The sequence below is a fragment of the Tachyglossus aculeatus genome, chromosome 5 (assembly GCF_015852505.1).
Source record: "Tachyglossus aculeatus isolate mTacAcu1 chromosome 5, mTacAcu1.pri, whole genome shotgun sequence".
NCBI classification, from domain to species: Eukaryota; Metazoa; Chordata; class Mammalia; order Monotremata; family Tachyglossidae; genus Tachyglossus; species Tachyglossus aculeatus.
The window spans coordinates 91,627,095-91,646,832 of record NC_052070.1 but is presented as its reverse complement, the minus strand read 5'-3'; the positions used below and the strand labels follow the sequence as shown (position 1 = coordinate 91,646,832).

General features: G+C 41.6%; 1 protein-coding gene across 1 annotated transcript in view; it reads right to left on the bottom strand.

The window, feature by feature from the left end:
• The window catches only part of IGF1R (insulin like growth factor 1 receptor), a 327,353-nt gene that overhangs the window by 45,913 nt on the left and 261,702 nt on the right, over positions 1-19,738 (bottom strand). The window contains exons 6-10 of the mRNA XM_038746228.1: positions 18,397-18,611; positions 14,626-14,752; positions 4,326-4,564; positions 785-952; positions 339-543 (exon numbers count right to left, since the gene is read on the bottom strand). Coding sequence (XP_038602156.1) covers positions 339-543; positions 785-952; positions 4,326-4,564; positions 14,626-14,752; positions 18,397-18,611 — 954 coding nt within the window. The remainder of the gene's footprint in view (positions 1-338; positions 544-784; positions 953-4,325; positions 4,565-14,625; positions 14,753-18,396; positions 18,612-19,738) is intronic.

Here is a 19,738-nt window from a genome sequence, read left to right as displayed (position 1 = left end):
TATGTTTCATTGCCTTGCAGGAAACACTGACCCACCACTCTGGGTCACCATGAATGATCTCTCTGGGGGGTACAGTAGAATAACCCTTGAAATGATGGTAGTGTTTTTATTTGAAAAGCTGATCCTCTACCACGGTTCCCAATTTATCTGCTGGAGCTCCATTTTGTCATCAAGCAAAGTTTGGCAATCCCCTCTGCATGCCCCCATCACTTCACATACCCGGTACCAATATCATTTTCCCTTCAGCATCCCAAAAATCTCAGTGGTATTTCTCTTTGAACAGCCCTCAGCTTTTGAGGGGAATCAGTGAATCTAAGTGAAATTTTCAGTTACCTTACCTCGGTACAAAGATGGAGTTGTGGAGGAAGTTCTCAAAGACTTTCCGGTATTCAGCCTCCTCCTTCTCTGCTTGTTTCTCAGCCTCAGTTTTAGGACAAGCACAACAAGGCCCTTTCTCTCCACCACAGACTTCAGTTTTGGGGTTTTCAGTAACCTCTTCAACATCAATGGTGCCATCAGCGTACTTTCGCATAGGAATTTTGTCTTTTATAGAAAAGGAAAGTTTAAAAAAAGAAGAAAAATGGAATGGATGGATAAGACAACCGGTGACATACTAGATGAGGTGAAAAAAATGTCCTAAGCTTTGCTCAAGAACTTGGCATGTTTCTGTTGACAAGTAATTACTTGATACCTGTGGTATCAGGATCCTGGCAGTTTCAAACAATAGCAATTAACTGGTACGTGTCTCAACAACTTTACTATGAGCTGTCGTAAGCATCCTTACCTTTGGAGCAGTAATTGTGTCGGTAAAGGTAACTATCCTGAGGCTGTCGCTGCCATCTTACTATGTAGTAGGACAGGTTACCATTTGGAAGAGAAGGAGGATTCCATTTCACAATGAGCTGAGAGGATGAGTTGGATGCTGAAATAACATCTAGGGGTATAGAGGGCACTAAAAATGCAAAGGAAAAAAATACACACTGTATGGACTGAAATGTGATTTGGATTAAAGTTGAAAATGAGTCTAATTAACACAAACCTTGCCTTAGACAGCTATCTTCCCATGCAGAATGCAAATGTCAAAAAAACTAACAAGTTCTTATAATTAAATCTTGAAAACACAAATTTCATTCTAAAAAGTGGCACCAAAATTGAAATTAATTAGTTTTCTTAATACCAAAATATGTCCTCCTGAATTATATGGTAGAAAAAAAATCTGGTTTTCATGTTCTACCATAATGTATGTAGGTTTCTGTTTATTGTTAAACTTTTTTTTAAGTGGTTACTTTGGGAACAAGAGATAAATCATCAGGATGCTTATTATGTCACAATCCCTTATTTCACTTAAAAACTCCAATTAACACATTTTGCATGGATTTGGGAGTTTCTTTGTAAATCAGAAAAGTTCACATATTCATAATCACAATTAATAGATCTACAGACATAAAAAATTTAGATGCATAAGCAAAATGTTTCATTCTCAATTACCTCATGTACAAGTGAAATACAGCTATCTCCTGATTGTTTGCCCGTGTTAACAAGGGAGAAGAATATTGAAATCTTGGATAATCCAAATTTCTCTCAAGGCCAAAAATCAGGCTTATATTTCATTACCATATCCCCTGCTCACCCTCTGGGGCCATACTAATGAATTACTGGGGCAGACAATAGGAAGCAAGGAGTTAGGAAGCAGTGTGCCCAATGGATACAGCACAAGCCTGGGAGCCAGAAGGACCTGGGTTCTAATTCTGACTCTGCCACTTATCTGTGTGACCCTGGACAAGTCACTTTATTTCTCTGTGCCTATGTTATCTCACCTGTAAAGTGGGGATTAAGACTGTGAGTCTCATATGCGACATGGACTGTGTCCAATCTGATTAACTTGGATCTACCCCAGTGCTTAGTACACTGCCTGTCAAATAGCACTTAACAAATACCACTTAAAAAAAAGGAGATGAAGCAAAGAGCATGGGAAACCCACAAACTGGATATTCAGGGCCTGAATTATAGCCTGAATCAGTGTCCAAGTAAACTCATAGATTTGAGAAAAGAATGTCTCCAAAAGAAGGAAATCCAAGGTGATGTGGCCCACTTTTTAAATATCTGCTTTCACCTTATTTTCCTTCTAGCCCAAATCCCAGATTACCTGCACAGAAACAGAAAGATGCATGACTTTTAAAACAAAGGATGCTGTTTTGATTTTGGCTAATAAAAGTGCTTCTTATTTGGAAACATTTTCCTAATGCAACAGTCTTGCTTATCCAAGATGCATAAGTAAACTTTTAACTCAACCCATTTACAAAATAGATGGAGATGACCAGTTCCAGTATAGTTATTAAAGAAACATGAGGCTCTGTACACCTTCAAGGCATGACAACTTTGGAAAAGGATATGACTAATACTAGATTTTTCAAAACTAATCAGGACCACTTGATACTCAGCCACATGAAGTTTCCAAAATCAAGTACTTAAAAACAAATAAGTTATCCATCTATATTTCAAATACTAGGTACGAAAAAGCAAGCAGCCAGGTGGCATGGTCTAGTAGAAGGAGACCAAGCCTGGGAGTCAGAAAACTTAGGTTCTTACCTGGGCTCCACCACTTGCCTGCTGTGTGACCTTGGGCAAAATCACTTAACTTCTCTGTGCCTCAATTTCCTCATCTGTACTATGGGAATAAAACATCTGTTCTCCCTCTCCTTTAGACTGAGAGTCCCATGGGGAACAGGGACTGTGTCCTACCCTATTAACCTGTATCCATCCCATGCTTAGTATAGTGCTTGGCACTATACTTAGTATAGTGCTTAACAAATACCATGTTTATTACTATTATTATTACTACTCCCCACTATTTTCAAATGTTAAATGGCCAAAGGCTTTCAAGTCCTTTTAAGATTTGTGTCCCTTTCACTGGAAGACTTGACCAATGGTCCATCTTTTCAGGGAGGGCTCTGTAGGAGATAGAAAGTCCTGGGAGACAGAAGTATCTGGGTTGTAATCTCAGCTCTGCTACTTGTCTGCTGTGTGACCTAGGGCAAGTCACTTAACGTCTCTGTGCCTCAGTAACCTCATCTGTAAAATGAGGATTAACACTATGAGCCCCATTTGGAACTTGGACTGTGTCCAACCTGATTACTTTGTATCTACGCCAGCATTTAGAATAGTGTCTGGCACATAGTAGGCACTTAACAAATACCATAAAAAATGGGTATCCCAAATGACTGCCATGGGAACCAATGAATTTTGTGAGTTCAGTGTGAGCAGGTAATGTGACTGTCAACTCTGTTGTACTCTAGTCTCCCAAGAGCTTAGTACAGTGCTCTGCGCATAGTAAGCTCACAAAAAATGCCTCTGATTGATTTTGTGGGTTGGTGAAATTTTGGCCAAAGTCTTTAATCCGAAGCCATATCAGAGACAGGGACTCAAATTTGTAAAGCAGACATTGGCAACCCCTGGCACTCAGAGAATACACTCCTCTTGGGCAAAAAATGGTTTTCTGCTTCTGTCATACTTTTCCAAGCCCCTTAGTACAGTGCCTTAAACTCTGTATGGGAGCAATAAATACTATTACTATTATCACTACAGCCACTAATAACAACCTCATCTGCCAAGCTAACCTGGCTGTCACCTCACCTTCTGACATCATTTTTTGGTCTGAGCATCTTTTCCCAAGTTTATCCGAGCACTAGAACCACTCTGGGGCTCAACTACATGAAAGATTTCCTGGCATTTCGCAGATTTTCATTCATTTAATCATATTTATTGAGTGCTTACTGCATGCAGAGCACTATACTAAGCACTTGGGAGAGTACGCTATAACAATAAACCGACGCCAGACATATTTCCTGCCCATAAAGAGCTTACAGTTAGAGGGGGAGACAGACATTAATATAAATGAATTACAGATATGTACATAAGTGCTGTGGGGCTGGGAGTGGGGGATGAATAAAGGCAGCAAGTCAGGGTGATGCAGAAGAGAGTGGGAGAAGAGGAAAGGAGGGCTTCGTCAGGCAAGGTCTCTTCAAAAAGGCTTTGAAGGGGAGGAGAGCAACTGTCTGTCAGATTTGAAGAGGGACGGCATTCCAGACCAGAGGGTGGATGTGGGCAAGGGGTCAACTTCCTATCTCCTCTTCTATTAGAGGCAGGCTGGCTACTGGACTCCAAATGCAGCTCAGCCATTTCCCTTTCTCATCTAAACCAATATCCAATTTTATCATTCATCCATTGCTTTGAAGTGAATATGCAAGTACGAGAAATGCAAGTTGATGGGATGACAATTTGGCTGTACATTCAAATAATCACTCCTTTTCAATGGGTCTATATACCTGAGGCATTGGTACGAATATAGACGATTTCACTTTTTGCTCCACGGATGTGGTCATTCTCTGCCATTGTGAGGGTAACCGCTTTGACATAAATTGCATACTGCGTCCAAGGTTTCAGTCCCTGAAGGAGGATTCCAGGCTTGAGTTCCTTATTGTGGGGAAGGTCCACATCCACCATATTCCAGCTGTTAGAGCCACATGCATCTTGCCCATCATACTCAGTGACATTTTTGAAAGGTCTGGAAAAAAAAAGGAGATCATTATGCTCTTCAGAAATCAAAGTTCCCAATAATTTTACAGGGAAATGCCATACCATATTTTCTAGAATGATAATGGCACAAAATATTAGAGTTTATTTTTAAAAGAGTACAACATAGAAATCACATCATAGATTCAAGCAAGGTGGCTCAGTGGAAAGAGCACAGGATCAAGGAGTTAGGAGACCTGGGTTCTAAACCTGCCTCTGCCAATGACCTGCTGTGAGACCTTGGGTGATTCATATTACATCTCCTGACCTCAGGTTCCCCCATTTGTAAAATGGAGATGAGACACCTGATCTCCCTCAAGCTGATATTATTGGATAGGGACTACTTTTGATTGATTCTCCTGTATTTTCCTCAAGGCTTGGCACCCAGTAAGTGTTTAATGAATATTAAGCATTTAATGGCTAGCAAAATTATTATCAGAGAAATGAACTTTCCTATTTAAAGAAGAGATTTAGTGTCCATAAATACTGGGACAATCAAAACTTAAGGAGTACAAAAACTTCTGTTTATTTCCTCTCCCCATGAAAATCCATTTCCAGCACTCAGAAGTCATTTTCTGCTAGAAGATGATTTGACCAAAAGGAGAACACTTGATGCTAGCACTCAATCAACCATATTTTAGAGCACTTGTTGTGTGCACAGCACTATACCAGACACTTGGGAGAGTATAATTTAATAGGGTTGGTAGACACTTTCCCTACCCACAATGAGTTTACCCTCTAGAGGGGAAGACAGACAATAATCTAAGTAAATTATGGATATGTTGCATATGCACTGTGGGGCTGAGGGAGAGGTCAATAAAGGGTGCAAACCTAAGTGCAAGGGTGACAGAAGTAAAATAAGCAGGTATCCCGACTGGGTTACTGCATCAGCCTCCTTTCTGATCTCCCATCCTCCTGTCTCTCCCCACTTCAGCCTATACTTCACTCTGCTGCCCAGATCATCTTTGAGCAGAAACGCTCTGGGCATATTACTCCCCTCCTCAAAAATCTCCAGTGGCTGCCTGCCAGCCTACAAATCAAGCAAAAACTCCTCACTCTCGGCTTCAAGGCTGTCCATCACCTCGCTCCCTCCTACCTCACCTCCCTTCTCTCTTTCTACAGCCCAGCCCACACCCTCCGCTCCTCTGCCGCTAACCTCCTCACTGTACCTTGTTCTCGCCTGTCCTGCTGTCGACCCCCGGCCCATGTCCTTCCCCTGGCCCGGAATGCCCTCCTTCCACACATATGCCAAACTAGCTCTCTTCCTCTCTTCAAAGCCCTACTGAGAGCTCACCTCCTCCAAGAGGCCTTCCCAGACTGAGCCCCCCCTTTTCCTCTCCTCCTCCCCATCCCCCCCGCCCTACCTCCTTCCCCGCCCCACAGCACTTGTACATATATTTGTACAGATTTATTACTCTACTGCTTTTACTTGTACATATTTACTACTCTATTTATTTTGTTAATGATGTGCATACAGCTTTAATTATATTTGTTCTGATTACTTTGACACCTGTCTACAGGTTTTGCTTTGTTGTCTGTCACCCCCTTCTAGACTCTGAGCCCATTGTTGGGTAGGGGCCGTCTCTATATGTTGCCAGCTTGTACTTCCCAAGCACTTAGTAGAGTGCTCTGCACAAAGTAAGCGCTCCCCCTCCCATCCCCTTACTGTAGGGGTTCTTCAAGGGTCAGTTCTTGTTCCCCTTCTGTTCTCTATCTACACTCACTCCCTTGGTGAACTCATTCGCTCCCACGGCTTCAACTATCATCTCTACGCTGATGACACCCAAATCTACATCTCTGCCCCTGCTCTCCCTCCCTCCCTTCAGGCTCGTGTCTCCTCCTGCCTTCAAGACATCTCCATCTGGATGTCTGCCTGCCTGCCATCTAAAACTCAATATGTCCAAGACTGAACTCCTTATCTTCCATCCCAAACCCTGCCCTCTCCCTGACTTTCCCATCACTGTAGATGGCACTACCATCCTTCGCGTCTCACAAGCCCGCAACCTTGGTGTCATCCTCGACTCTGCTCTCTCGTTCACCCCTCACATCCAATCCGTCACCAAAAACTGCCGGTCTCACCTCCGCAACATTGCCAAGATCCGCCCTTTCCTCTCCATCCAAACCGCTACCCTGTTGGTTCAATCGCTCATCCTATCCCGACTGGATTACTGCATCAGCCTCCTCTCTGATCTCCCATCCCCCTGTCTCTCCCCACTTCAGCCTATACTTCACTCTGCTGCCCAGATCATCTTTGTGCAGAAACGCTCTGGGCATATTACTCCCCTCCTCAAAAATCTCCAGTGGCTGCCTGCCAGCCACGAATCAAGCAAAAACTCCTCACTCTCGGCTTCAAGGCTCTCCATCACCTCACTCCCTCCTACCTCACCTCCCTTCTCTCTTTCTACAGCCCAGCCAGCACCCTCCGCTCCTCTGCCGCTAATCCCCTCACTGTGGCTCATTCTCGCCTGTCCCGCCGTCGACCCTTGGCCCACGTCCTCCCCCAGGCCTCCCTCTGCACATCTGCCAAGCTAGCTGTCTTCCTCCCTTCAAAGTCCTACTGAGAGCTCACCTCCTCCAGGAGGCCTTTCCAGACTGAGCCCCCTCCTTCCTCTCCCCCCCACCCCCCCCCACCCTACCTCCTTCCCCTCCCCACAGCACCTGTATATATGTTTGTGCAGATTTATTACTCTATTTTACTTGTACATATTTACTATTCTATTTATTTTATTTTGTTAATACGTTTTGTTTTGTTGTCTGCCCCCCCCCTTCTAGACTGTGAGCCCGCTGTTGGGAAGGGGCCGTCTCTATATGTTGCCAACTTGTACTTCCCAAGCGCTTAGTACAGTGCTCTGCACACAGTAAGGGCTCAATAAATACGATTGAATGAATGAATACAATTGAATGAATGAATGAATGAAAAGGAAATGAGGGCTTAGTTAGGGAAGGACTCTTGGAAGAGGCGTGCTTTTTTTAAGGTTTTGAAAGTGGGGAGAGTGATCCTCTGTCGGAGATGAGGAGGGAATAAGTTCCAGCAAGATATGGGTGAGAGGCTGGCACTGAAATAGACGAGATCGAGGTATGGTGAGTAGGTTAGCATTAGAGGCCTGAAGTGTGTGGGCTGCATTATAGCAGGAAATTAGGGAGGTATGGTAGGATGGTGCAAGATGATTGAATGCTTCAAAAGCAGCATGGCTCAATGGAAAGAGCACGGGCTTGGGAGTCAGAGGCCATGGGTTCAAATCCCAATCTCTGCCAATTGTCAGCTGTGTGACCTTGGGCAAGTCACTTAACTTCTCTGTGCCTCAGTTACCTCATCTGTAAAATGGGGATTAAGACTGTGAGCCCCACATGGGACAACCTGATCACCTTGTATCCTCCCCAGGACTTAGAACACTGTTTTGCACATAGTAAGCGCTTAACAAATGCCATTATTATTATTATTATTATTATTATGGTAAAGATTTTCTGTTTGATGAAGAGATGAATGGGCAACCACTGGAGGTTCTTGAGGAGTGGGGAAACATAGACTGAATGATTTTGTAGGAACAGGCCAAAGCAACCTTTGGGATAAATTCTTACAGAAGCCAACAATCTTGATTCCATTGGGAAAATATAAAACATCCTGTACAATATGAGTGGCACCTAGTCTTATGGCTAATGGGTCCAAAAGCATAGATAACAGCATTTATTGAATGGCTCCTAGGAGCAGAGCACTGTGTAAGCTATCGTAGAACCTTCAACTGAAGTAAAATATTTCCTGACCTGAGAAGTTTACAATCTACAGGGGAGTGGCACATTCACGAACTTGACAAAACACAATAGGCAAAAGAGTAACAGCATTGAAATAAACACAAAATAGATTGCAAAAAGAAAAAAATTAGCATTAGGGTGGTTAAAGGGGAATGCATTGTGGATCATTTTACAAAGGAGTGTTTATCTACCTATTTATTTATTTAATGAAGGAGTATTTAAATTCATGTCTGTCTTCCCCTCAAGACTGTGAGCTTGTTGTGGGCAGGAATGTGTCTGTTCATTGTAAAATTGTATTCTCCCAAGGACTCAGTACAGTGCTTTGCACAGAGTAATCACTCAATAAATGCAACTGAATGAATGAAGGAGTGGAAGTAGCATGGCTTACTTAGTGTTTAGGACACAAGCCTGGGCATCAGAAGGACCTGGATTCTAACCCCAGCTTGGCCACCTGTCTGCTCTGTGACCTGGGGCAAGTCACTTAATTTCTCTTTGCCTCAGCTACCTTATCTGTAAAATGGGGATTAAGATTGTGAGCCCTAAGTGGGATAGGGAGTGCGTACAACCTGACTGCCTTGTATCTACCCCAGATCTTAGTACAGTGCCTGGCACATAGTAAGTGCTTAATAAATACCACAATTATTAATATCATTATTATTGTGAATTTTGAGGTAGATGGAGTTTGTGGATATGATTGATTGACTATAACAACAATGACTCTATTGAGCCTTTGGTGCTGATGGGGCAATGAGCTGATGTTACAGTCAATCAGCCAAGTACTAAGCACTTGGGAGTTCTGTTTTTGATATGTTAAGTTGAGCTGTCAGTGGGATGTCCAGGTATAGATGTTCTGAAGGCAGGAGGAAATAGGAGACTGCAGAGAGGGAGAAAGATCAGGGCTGGAGATGTAGATTTGGGAATCAACCACACAGAGATGGTAGTTGAAGCCATGAGAGCAAATGAGTTCTTCAAGGGAGTGCATGTAGAAGGAGAATAGAATAGGATTGAATGAATGAATGAAAGGGGACCAGAACTGTGCCCTAGGGGACACTCACAATTAGGAGGTCGGTAACAGAGGACGAACCTGAGAAAGAGATTGAGAATGAGTTGCCAAAGAGACAGATGGAGAGAAGGCTGATGAGGAGCTTGTGGTTGGACAGAAAAATTTCAGAGTTCATGAGAGTAGAGATTGTACAATGACTAGAGATGATGAAGGCAAGTGTGTGTGTCCAAGTCAAGAAAACATAAGATTGTAAAGCAGGTAAGATGGTACGCCTGGAAAAGCTGATGCTGGAGATGAGAACTGAAACCAGGTAAGGAATCAACTGAGCTGAAAAAAACCTGAGGAGCAGTTAGGGAGTAGAGTGTCAGAAAAACCAGGACTAGAAAGAGTTTCTAAGAAGGGGTGGGTATCAATCAATTAATTATATTTACTAAGTACTTACTTATTCTATTTATTTTATTTTGTTAATATGTTTTGTTTTATTCTCTGTCTCCCCATTCTAGACTGTGAACCCACTATTGGGTAGGGACCGTCTCTATATGTTGCCAACTTGTACTTCCCAAGCGCTTAGTACAGTGCTCTGCGTACAGTAAACGCTCAATAAATATGAATGAATGAATGAATGAATGAATGAATGCAGAGCATTGTTCTAAGCACTTAAGAGAATACAATAATACAATACATGATCCCAGCCCCCAAGGAGCTGACATACCAGAGGGATATATACTAATAATTGTGGTATTTGTTAAGTGTTTACTATGTACCAAGGACTGTTCTAAGTGCTGGGGTAGAAAAAGGTAATCAGGTTGGACAGTCTCTGCTCCACGTGGGGCTCACAGTCTCAATCCCCATTTTACATATGAGGTAACTGAGGCCCAGAGAAGTGAAATGACTTGCCTGAGGTCACACAGCAGACAAGTGGCAGAGCCAAAATTAGAACCCATGACCTCCTGACTCCCAGGACCGTGCTCTATCCACTAGACCATGCTGCTATCAATAGTTGGGAAGGCAGCTGAGACATGAGGGAGAATTAGGAGAGAGTAGAGATCATTTTATGTAAGCTAAAGAGTAAAGCCCATTTTATGTAAGCTGAAGACCATGGTCTCTGTAGTGAAGAAGGGCAAAAAGATAGATTACAGGGCCATTTCAAATTACAGACAGGGAACATCTCAAATTAAGGGAAATTAAATAAAACCAAAGACTGATTTTGCCCAAGAGTCAAGAAAAAAAGTAAAGAGTGAATGTTTTCAACAGATAGTTTTCCCCATGCCACTAGTGTTTCCAACTACTGGGTGAATTCCCAATGTAACCAATAAGTAGCCACTCTAGCAATCACTTCCAAAACTCATACCTAGATTTCTAAAACCCCAAAATGCCTAAGTAGGATCCTTGAAGCAAAAGAAGCACATTCAGTACTTTGATTCTTACTGTTTTACTATATAGCTGGATAACATTGGAAAAACAGCCCATTGCTCTAATGACATACATGATATACCTAGCAAGGTTATTTGGTCGCAAATCTTCATAAGAAATTAGTCAAGTGTTTCTAGCATAAAAATTGCCAGACATCTGGACAAAGACATTCAGGAACAGTGTAAACAGAGGCCAACATTTTGCAACTAATTGGTGCAATTCTCATTCCAACACACTATCCCTAAGAAACTGTATATGAAAACTGTTAATAGCAGCAACATGTCCAACTTCAGAAAATCCTATCAAAATATTTCATTTTTAGTTTTATTACTGAAAGACAATGCTCTATTTAATTGCATTATAACACCCACATTTAGTATTCAGGAAGTGAGCCAGTATTTTAGGCAATACTATGTGTCTGTGATGTAGCCATTAATTCATTTAGGCAACACTAAGGTATTATTAAAACCTTTGGCTCTGTCTCTCCCAGTTCACAGCAAGCTGTTCAGTTCTGCCCCTCCTTGGCTCTGGCTTGACCCTCTCTTCTTTCTCTATCCTTTCATATACTTCCCCTCCCAGAATGGATTTGCAATCCAGTTGACTGATTATTTTTAGAAAAACAATTTCATTTTTTTCTGGAAACTGCTTAAAGCCTGGGATGATGTCACTCCTCTTACCTCTTTCTCACATTCTCACAGTGAAGCAATGCTGTGAAATATGTTCAAAGGTGGAAGCTTAGCAGCTTCTAAAGGAGACAATGTTAACAACAGAAGTCCTTCAAGCAAAAGCTTTCATTTAATTCTACAGAGAAATAGCATGGCCTAGTAGATAGAACATGTGCCAGGGAATCAGAAAGACCTGGGTTCTAAACTCAGCTCAGCCACCTACCTGCTATGTGACCTTGGGAAATTCACTTAACTTCTGCTACTCAGTTACCTCTAACTCATCTTGAAAATGGGGTTTAAGACTGTGAGCCCCATGTGCTACATGGACTGTGTCCAACCTGATTACCTTGTAATCCAGCTCTTATTACAGTGCCAGTCACATAGTAAGTGCTTAATAAATACCATAAAAAACCCTCCCCCCAAAACCCCAGCTGAACTAAATAAGTACAGGAGGTGAAAGGGTAATCAAAGTAATTTTGATGGTGCACCAGGAATGAGTCATCGGTAGGATGTTTTCACACACTGAAGCCTAGGTTATGATTGGCTTCTAAGCTTAGTTTTCTGATTTCATTGTTCGTAAGCTCCTTGAGGGCAAGGATTGTGTCTTCTGCTTTTGTTATCTCTCCAGGAGCTCAGTACAGTGCAGTCCCCTCAGTAGGTAGTCAATACATACCCCTATTATTTCTGCAAGTCTTTACACAGATGCCAAATATGGCAGACTGATCCATGACTATAAAACTTCTATTTCATTGGCTACATTTCCCAGCTTAGTTGGAACAGCACAGATATTAGAGGTTTCAAGGGCAATTTTAGAAAAATGTACCAATGTTCAAAAACTGCCAGTGCCACTCTTAAATTGGCAGTGGGCAGTTTAAACATATTAAACCATCAGTGGTATTTATTCAGAGCTTATCGTGGGGAGAGGACTGTATTACGATGCTTAGGAAAGTACAATATAATAGAGTTAATAGGCATAATCCCTTCCGCAAGTAGCTTTCAGTCTACAGTCTATGACGTCTAGCTGTTCTTGCTCACTTAAATACTTTGAAGCTAGGGCCTGGAACATGCTCGGTACCAGCTCAGTTTAGGTTCCACAGTATTTTGTACATGTGTCTCAGAATCTGTTGACATCCCACCCTCATTCCTTCACCTCCCCTTTCCTTGGGTTCTCTGAGAGACAATGGGAAGCTATGCAAGCAAGTCATGGTGTCCTGGCATTCCAATTTTTTACAAAAACAAAGCATTCTGTTCAAACAGGAACTTTTATATGGACATAACTGTTCTTCACATTTCTTTCATCAGCGTTCAGTAGAAACATCAATACTACCAGAGGTTTGGGTTTGAATGCTTGCTTTTCATTTGGTCTTTTATTTTCTGCAGTCCCTGCCCCCATCCCTCTATAATTTTGTTTTTATTCATTTTAGTCCTGAACATGAAAATCTTGACTCAGTAGTTCCTTCAGAGGCTGGGAAGGAACTAAAAACTAAGTCTGAGGAAGCTCTCATGCCACAATCTAATCTGGTATTTATTCACCTTTGGAGCTTATGTTCATTAGCCCAAGATTTTGGTTCCACTCTGACAATTACTCTCAACTTGAAAAGATGCTGACTACAACTGATTTTCAACTTTGGCTATACTCAGTACCACCAAACTTTAAGCCAAATTGATCAAATGAAAACAAATAAATGTATACATTTCCCTCTAGGCATCCTTTCAAGCCACAGTTAGATTAAACGATGAGATAAAAAAGATTGCTCAACTCAAATGGCTCAATCAGTTATATTACCAACTGCTAGTTATTCAGAGGCTGGTAGATAATCACCCTCTACCTTCCTTCCCTCCTCCCACTCCTTCAGTTTGACTATGTCACGGGAGTTCTTACCTCTTGCCTGAAGGTTTTCCTTTTTAAACAGAGATGAAATGAAACACAAATCTGTCAATTATACTGCTTCTTCATGATAAAAGTTGTTAGCTTGGCAAAAGATTTGGGGGGAAGAGGAAAGATGAAGAGAGAGGGGAAACTAACTGGTGAAAATGAGCATCGGAATCACTGTGGATTTCAAGAATCCATTTTCTCCCTGCTCCATGGAGAATTAACTTACCCAATCTCAGGAATAGGAAAAATTTAGTGAATTATCCCACCTAGATTATGTACTTCAGAACAGATTTATTGGCTCTATAGTCTTGAGAGTGTAAAGATGTTCACTGGAAGGCTGATAGGAATGGAATTTTTAGTAGTAAATCAGGAACCAGTGTAGATGACTGGTCATACTTTCAATCAATCATATTTATCAATCAATATTTCAATCAAAATTTCAATCATATTCAATCAATCAAGTGCTAGAGGGTGAACAGTAAAGTACTAAGTGCTGGGGAGCACACAATATCACAGATTTGGCAGACACATTCCCTGTCTGTAAGAAGCTTACAGTAAAAAGTAGATATTTCTCTCTAGCATCTAGTGGTTTATACTGAGCCACTTTTTCCCATGCATGTTTCGTCCATTTTCCTTTCCGGACCCCATGCTCCTTCTAGTCACCCATCTTATTAAATATAGGAATCAGTACACTGAGGCAGGAGAACAGAGGATCAGAAACAGGGGTCCAAGGGCATTATCTATAATAATGATGATGGTATTTGTTAAGCGCTTACTATGTGCAAAGCACTAAGTGCTTGGGGGATACAAAGTAATCAGGTTATCCCACCCGGGGCTCACAGTCTTAACCCCCATTTTACAGATGAGGGAACTGAGTCCCAGAAAAGTTAACTGGATTGCCCAAGGTCACACAGCTGACAAATGGCAGAGCCAGGATTCGAACCCAGGACCTCTGACTCCCAAGCCCGTGCTCTTTCCACTGAGCCACGCTGCTTCTCTATGCAGTTTTGAATATGGGTGGAAAACACCTCCAAAAATAAGCTTTTCACCTTTGTTCATTTTATGTTCTTAAAAATTCCCACTAAAGTAACTGAGGCCTCAAATACCTCCCAATTCTATTTTTCACCCAATATCAGTACCACACCACATCCAAAGAAATCTTGTAAGGACAGGCACTTGAGGATGAAAAGAGGACACTGAACACAGGAAAAACGTCCCCAGAGAGGTTGCCTGAATCATTTTATTCTTCATTTGACTGATAAACACAACAATCAAAAAAGAAACCATATCCTCACTTTGACTTACGTCCCGAATGACATCATTAGTCCCTGAACATGGATACTCACGCCTCTTTGTAGTAAACAGTGAAGCTAATAAGATCTCTGTAATCAGGAGGACGGTATCGCTGCCATGTTAGCTTAATCCGGTTCTTCATTGTAGTGTTGGAGATGAAATGTAAAATGTCACTTTCACCTGCAGCACAAAGAAATGTCAAGTAGTGACACAATGCTGGGTTAGGAAGCAATGAGGCCTAGTGATCAAAATGGGAAACCTGAATTCTAATCTCAACTCTACCACTGGCCTGCTAGGTGGTGTTGGGCAATTCGCATAAATCAATCAATCATTTTTACTGAGTGCTTACTGTGTATAGAGCACTGTACTAAACTCTTGAGAGAGTATGATATAATAGATCCCTCCAAGCCTCAGTTCATCTGTAAAATGGGTAGATAAAATAGATTGCAAATCCAGTATGTGACAGGGATTTCTTCCAATCTGACAACCTTGTATCAGTTCCAATGCTTAACACACAGCAAGTGTATAATAAATACCATAATAATAATTATTATTCACACGTTTGGAGTGTTGTTTCTGTAAATTACAAGAGGTAACCCTATTTCCTTTATGGCCACCACACCTATCCAGTTTTTATTCCAGAAATTCAATTAAGTTTCTTACTCTCAGGGACACTACTTTTAAACATGCTAGTAATGATGTGCTTTTTGCTAGTTCAGCATAAATGCACTAGTAATAGTCACGGAATCAGTTACCAGTGACTCACTAAAACAGAGCCTTCACTCACTGTCTTCACCCAAACAGTGGGGCTGATGCAATGAAAGAGAAGATTCCTTATTTTTCCACTCAATCCCCACTAAAATTCTTCCCAAAGGGGCTCAATTGTGGGCAAAGTATTACATTGCCCTGCGTATTGCAATTATTCTACCAACTAGCATTTTTATTTGGATTTTTAGATTATTGCTTGCTTCACTGCAAGGCCAAAAATAATAATATTAGCATTATTGATAATATCAATAATATTAATATTAGCAGTACTATTAACAACAATAATAATAAATGTTTGTTAGGTGCTTACTAGGTGCCAAGCACTGCACTAAGTACTGGGGTCGATACAAGATAATCATGTCCCACATGGGGTTCACAGTCTAATTAGGAGGGAGAACAATGTGGCTCAGTGAAAACAGCCCAAGCTTTGGAGTCAGAGGTCATGGGTTCAAATCCCAGCTCTGACAATTGTCAGCTGTGTGACTTTGGGCAAGTCACTTAACTTCTCTGTGCCTCAGTTACCTCATCTGTAAAATGGGGATTAAGACTGTGAGCCCCCCATGGGACAACCTGATCACCTTGCAACCTCCCCAGCGCTTAGAACAGTGCTTTGCACATAATAAGTGCTTAAGAAATGCCATTATTATTATTATTATTATTATTATTATTAACAGGTATTGAATCCACATTCTTCAGATGAGGGCACCGAGGCACAGAGAAGTTACATGGCTTGCCGAAGGCCACATGGAAGTAAGTGGCTGTGCCGAAATTAGAACTCAGGTCCCCTGACTCTTTCCTCTAGGCCAAGCTGCTTCCCAAAATATAATCATATAGAATTTTCTCCATCTAGAAAGAGGTAAAGTCTTTTTACCTAATGTTCTAAATTCTCCCAAGTTCAAACTGTTCCTTGGAAATCATTAAGGTGCCCAAGTAAGCACATTCACTCTTTCAGACCAACAAAGTTGAACTTCCCAGGCGCTTAGTACAGTGCTCTGCACACAGTAAGCGCTCAATAAATACAATTGAATGAATGAATGATTGAATCTAGTTGTCAGTGACGGCCCTCTCAAAGGACCGTGTCTAATGTAGCCACCGTCATTCTCTTCCTCAGAACAGGAATCAATGAATCAATGGTACCAATCAATCTGCGCATCAGGCAGAAACTCCTCACCCTGGCTTCAAGACTCTCCATTACCTCGCCCCCTCCTACCTCACCTCCCTTCTCTCCTTCTACAGCCCAGCCCGCACCCTCCGCTCCTCCGCCGCTAATCTCCTCACCGTACCTCGTTCTCGCCTGTCCCGCCATCGACCCCCAGCCCACGTCATCCCCCGGGCCTGGAATGTCCTCCCTCTGCCCATCCGCCAAGCTAGCTCTCTTCCTCCCTTCAAGGCCCTGCTGAGAGCTCACCTCCTCCAGGAAGCCTTCCCAGACTGAGCCCCTTCCTTCCCCTCCCCCTCGTCCCCCCTCCATCCCCCCATCTTACCTCCTTCCCTTCCCCACAGCACCTGTATATATGTATATATGTTTGTACATATTTATTGCTCTATTTATTTATTTATTTTACTTGTACATATCTATCCTATTTATTTTATTTTGTTAGTATGTTTGGTTTTGTTCTCTGTCTCCCCCTTTTAGACTGTGAGCCCACTGTTGGGTAGGGACTGTCTCTACCTGTTGCCAATTTGTACTTCCCAAGCGCTTAGTACAGTGCTCTGCACATAGTAAGCGCTCAATAAATACGATTGATGATGATGATGATGAAAGTACTATACAGGCATATCTCCCTTGGCAGCTAATTTACCCTCATTGAGCACCTGGCTCAAAGATTGATAATTTATCAAATGACTGGCATAGATCTGCCTCCTAAAATGCACTCAATATGATAAAAAATGGCACTCTCAGGGCAAAAAGATTCGAGATTTATTTTCCAAGAAGAAAATGGCTTCCATTGTTAATGTGCTGACAAGTCAGAGTAGCTTAATGTACTAGAAAAATATGTATTTTTAAGTCTGCCTGATGTTTCAGATGTTTTATTTACTATTGGAAGGTGGGATGAAACAGGGGCTTGGGGCTAAATTTCTGATGAAACCCTGCAGCTTTTCAGGTAAGCCTATCTTTGCTCAAGAATGATTTACCAAAGAGACAGTGACATGTTAATCCGGTCTCCTAACAAGCAAACCAAACCTGTTATTTTAAAATGTCTTCTATAGGGTTTCCACAACCCCTGAAAGGAACCACACTAGTTATTTTACAAATCTCTTTTATCACCACCCTCCCCACAATTTTCCCAATTTACAACTAATGCACAGAAAAATAATAGTAATATACATAACCCCTTTGAGCGTTCCAGGAGTACAAAAACTATAAAATGTCTAACACTAATAATGAGGCACATAAAACCTTTTCCCACAAAACTTAGGAAGTAAAAAAATCATCGCCTTGGAATTCACCCAGTGGAGCAAACTGCCCATTTAGAGTACATTTTTACAATTAGTGGCAATACATTGCTGCTACAATTTCGCACTTTTCCTTCTCTCTTCTGTGTTTTAGGGGAACAGGAAAACTTGCTGTGATAGTCTCAAGGAACCGTCAGTGACTGACACTGGCTGTGGATGTACAATTCATTGACTGCCCATTTGTAATTCCTTCAGGATAGAAAGGCTCTAGTTAGCTAATAGCAATGGCCTTGAAGAGTACTGTCCCTTTATACAACAAGAAATATCTATGCTAGTTTCTATTTAGGGATCTCATCTAAAGAGTCATTGAGCTGGGGATATTTGGTAAACACTGTTTTGAAATCTCTGTTGCACACAAGGAAACCATTTATAAGATTGTTTTTTAACATCTATACACCCATCTTAAACACAGAAATTAGAATAGTGCCCCCCCATTGATTTTGACGGTTACTCCAACCAATTCTGTGGGGCATTTAAATCCACTTTTATGAAACCCAAGTGCATACAGTTATTCTACTACACACAAGTAAGCGGCAGATACATGAAAGCATTTTAAAGACGTATGATATTGCAATGTTGTGAGTGAACTGCAAACTTACAAGAAGCTCTTTCTCCATTGTTCCTAGTATTTATGTCCCCTTTGCTCTGACGCCCTTTAGTTCCTGACACTTCCTCCATTCGATAAATTTCAGAAACACACAGCTTGGGATTAAAGGCAAAGTACATTTTTCCCTCTCTGATGGTCAGGTTACGATGGTTCCAGTCCCAGAGCTGCTGCAAATTCTGGTTATCAAGGACGTAGAAAGAGTAATTCCTAAAAATGCATAAACAAAAATGAATGAGCATATACATTTCCCATGTTAATACTCAGAAGTGGAACTCTTCAATGTACCTGCTCTAGGATATATTTCCCATAGCAATAGTGGACATAACTAGAGCATTAACTTGGTAAAAATTTAAAACCACTATCAGCTATAGCAGCAACATGATTAAGGACTACTACACACTGAAATGGGTGGGAAGCCAATGAATTTATTGGACTTCTATCAATCAATCGAATTTATTGAGTGCTTACTGTGTCCAGAGCACTTGCTTGGAAGAGTACAATATAACAGAGTTGGTAGACATGTGCCCTGCCCTCAAGGATCTTACAGCCTGGATAACTAACTAGTATCATTACTATTATTGTTATGGCATTTATGGCTTATTATGTGCCAGGCACTATACTAAGCACTGGGGTAGATATGAGCTAATCCGATTGGCCATAGTCTCTGTCCCATGTGGGGCTCACAGTCTTAATCCCCATTTTACAGATGAGGTAACTGAAGCTCACTATATATGCTATTATTAACATTGTCACTAAGTGAGGCACAGAGAAGCTAAGTGACTTGCACAAGGTGACAGAGCAGACAAGTTGCAGAGTTGGGATTAGAAGGTCTTTCTGACTCTCAGGCCCTTGTTCTATCCACTAGACCATGTTTCTTCTCCTCTAATAATATTAATCTCCCTTACTGACAAACAATGCTGCAAACACTAGGAGATGTCAAAATATTATTCAAAGCTTTGCTGCAGAAAGTATGAATTTATAGCTGAGAAGCAAGACTATTTTCTCCTTGCGAGGAGAGAGCTGCAGTGGCCAAGAGAAACAGCCATCCAGCATGGAGGAGACATGACTTAGGACTAGTCTCTAAAGCAGTAGCCTCTATTACAGGCTAAGCACCCAAACTCTCCTGTGAGAAAAGACAGCAGGGGCAAAAGAGATATTGAAGACTTATCCTTAGGCCTACCTCTGGTATTACACTGGAAGACTGTGCTATATTAATTATGTGAATGTCTGTCTCTCCCTCTTGACTGTTAGCTCCTTGTGGGCAGGGAATGCATCTGCCAACTCTGTAGTATTGTACTTTCCCAAGCGATTAGTTCAGTATCCTGCACACAGTA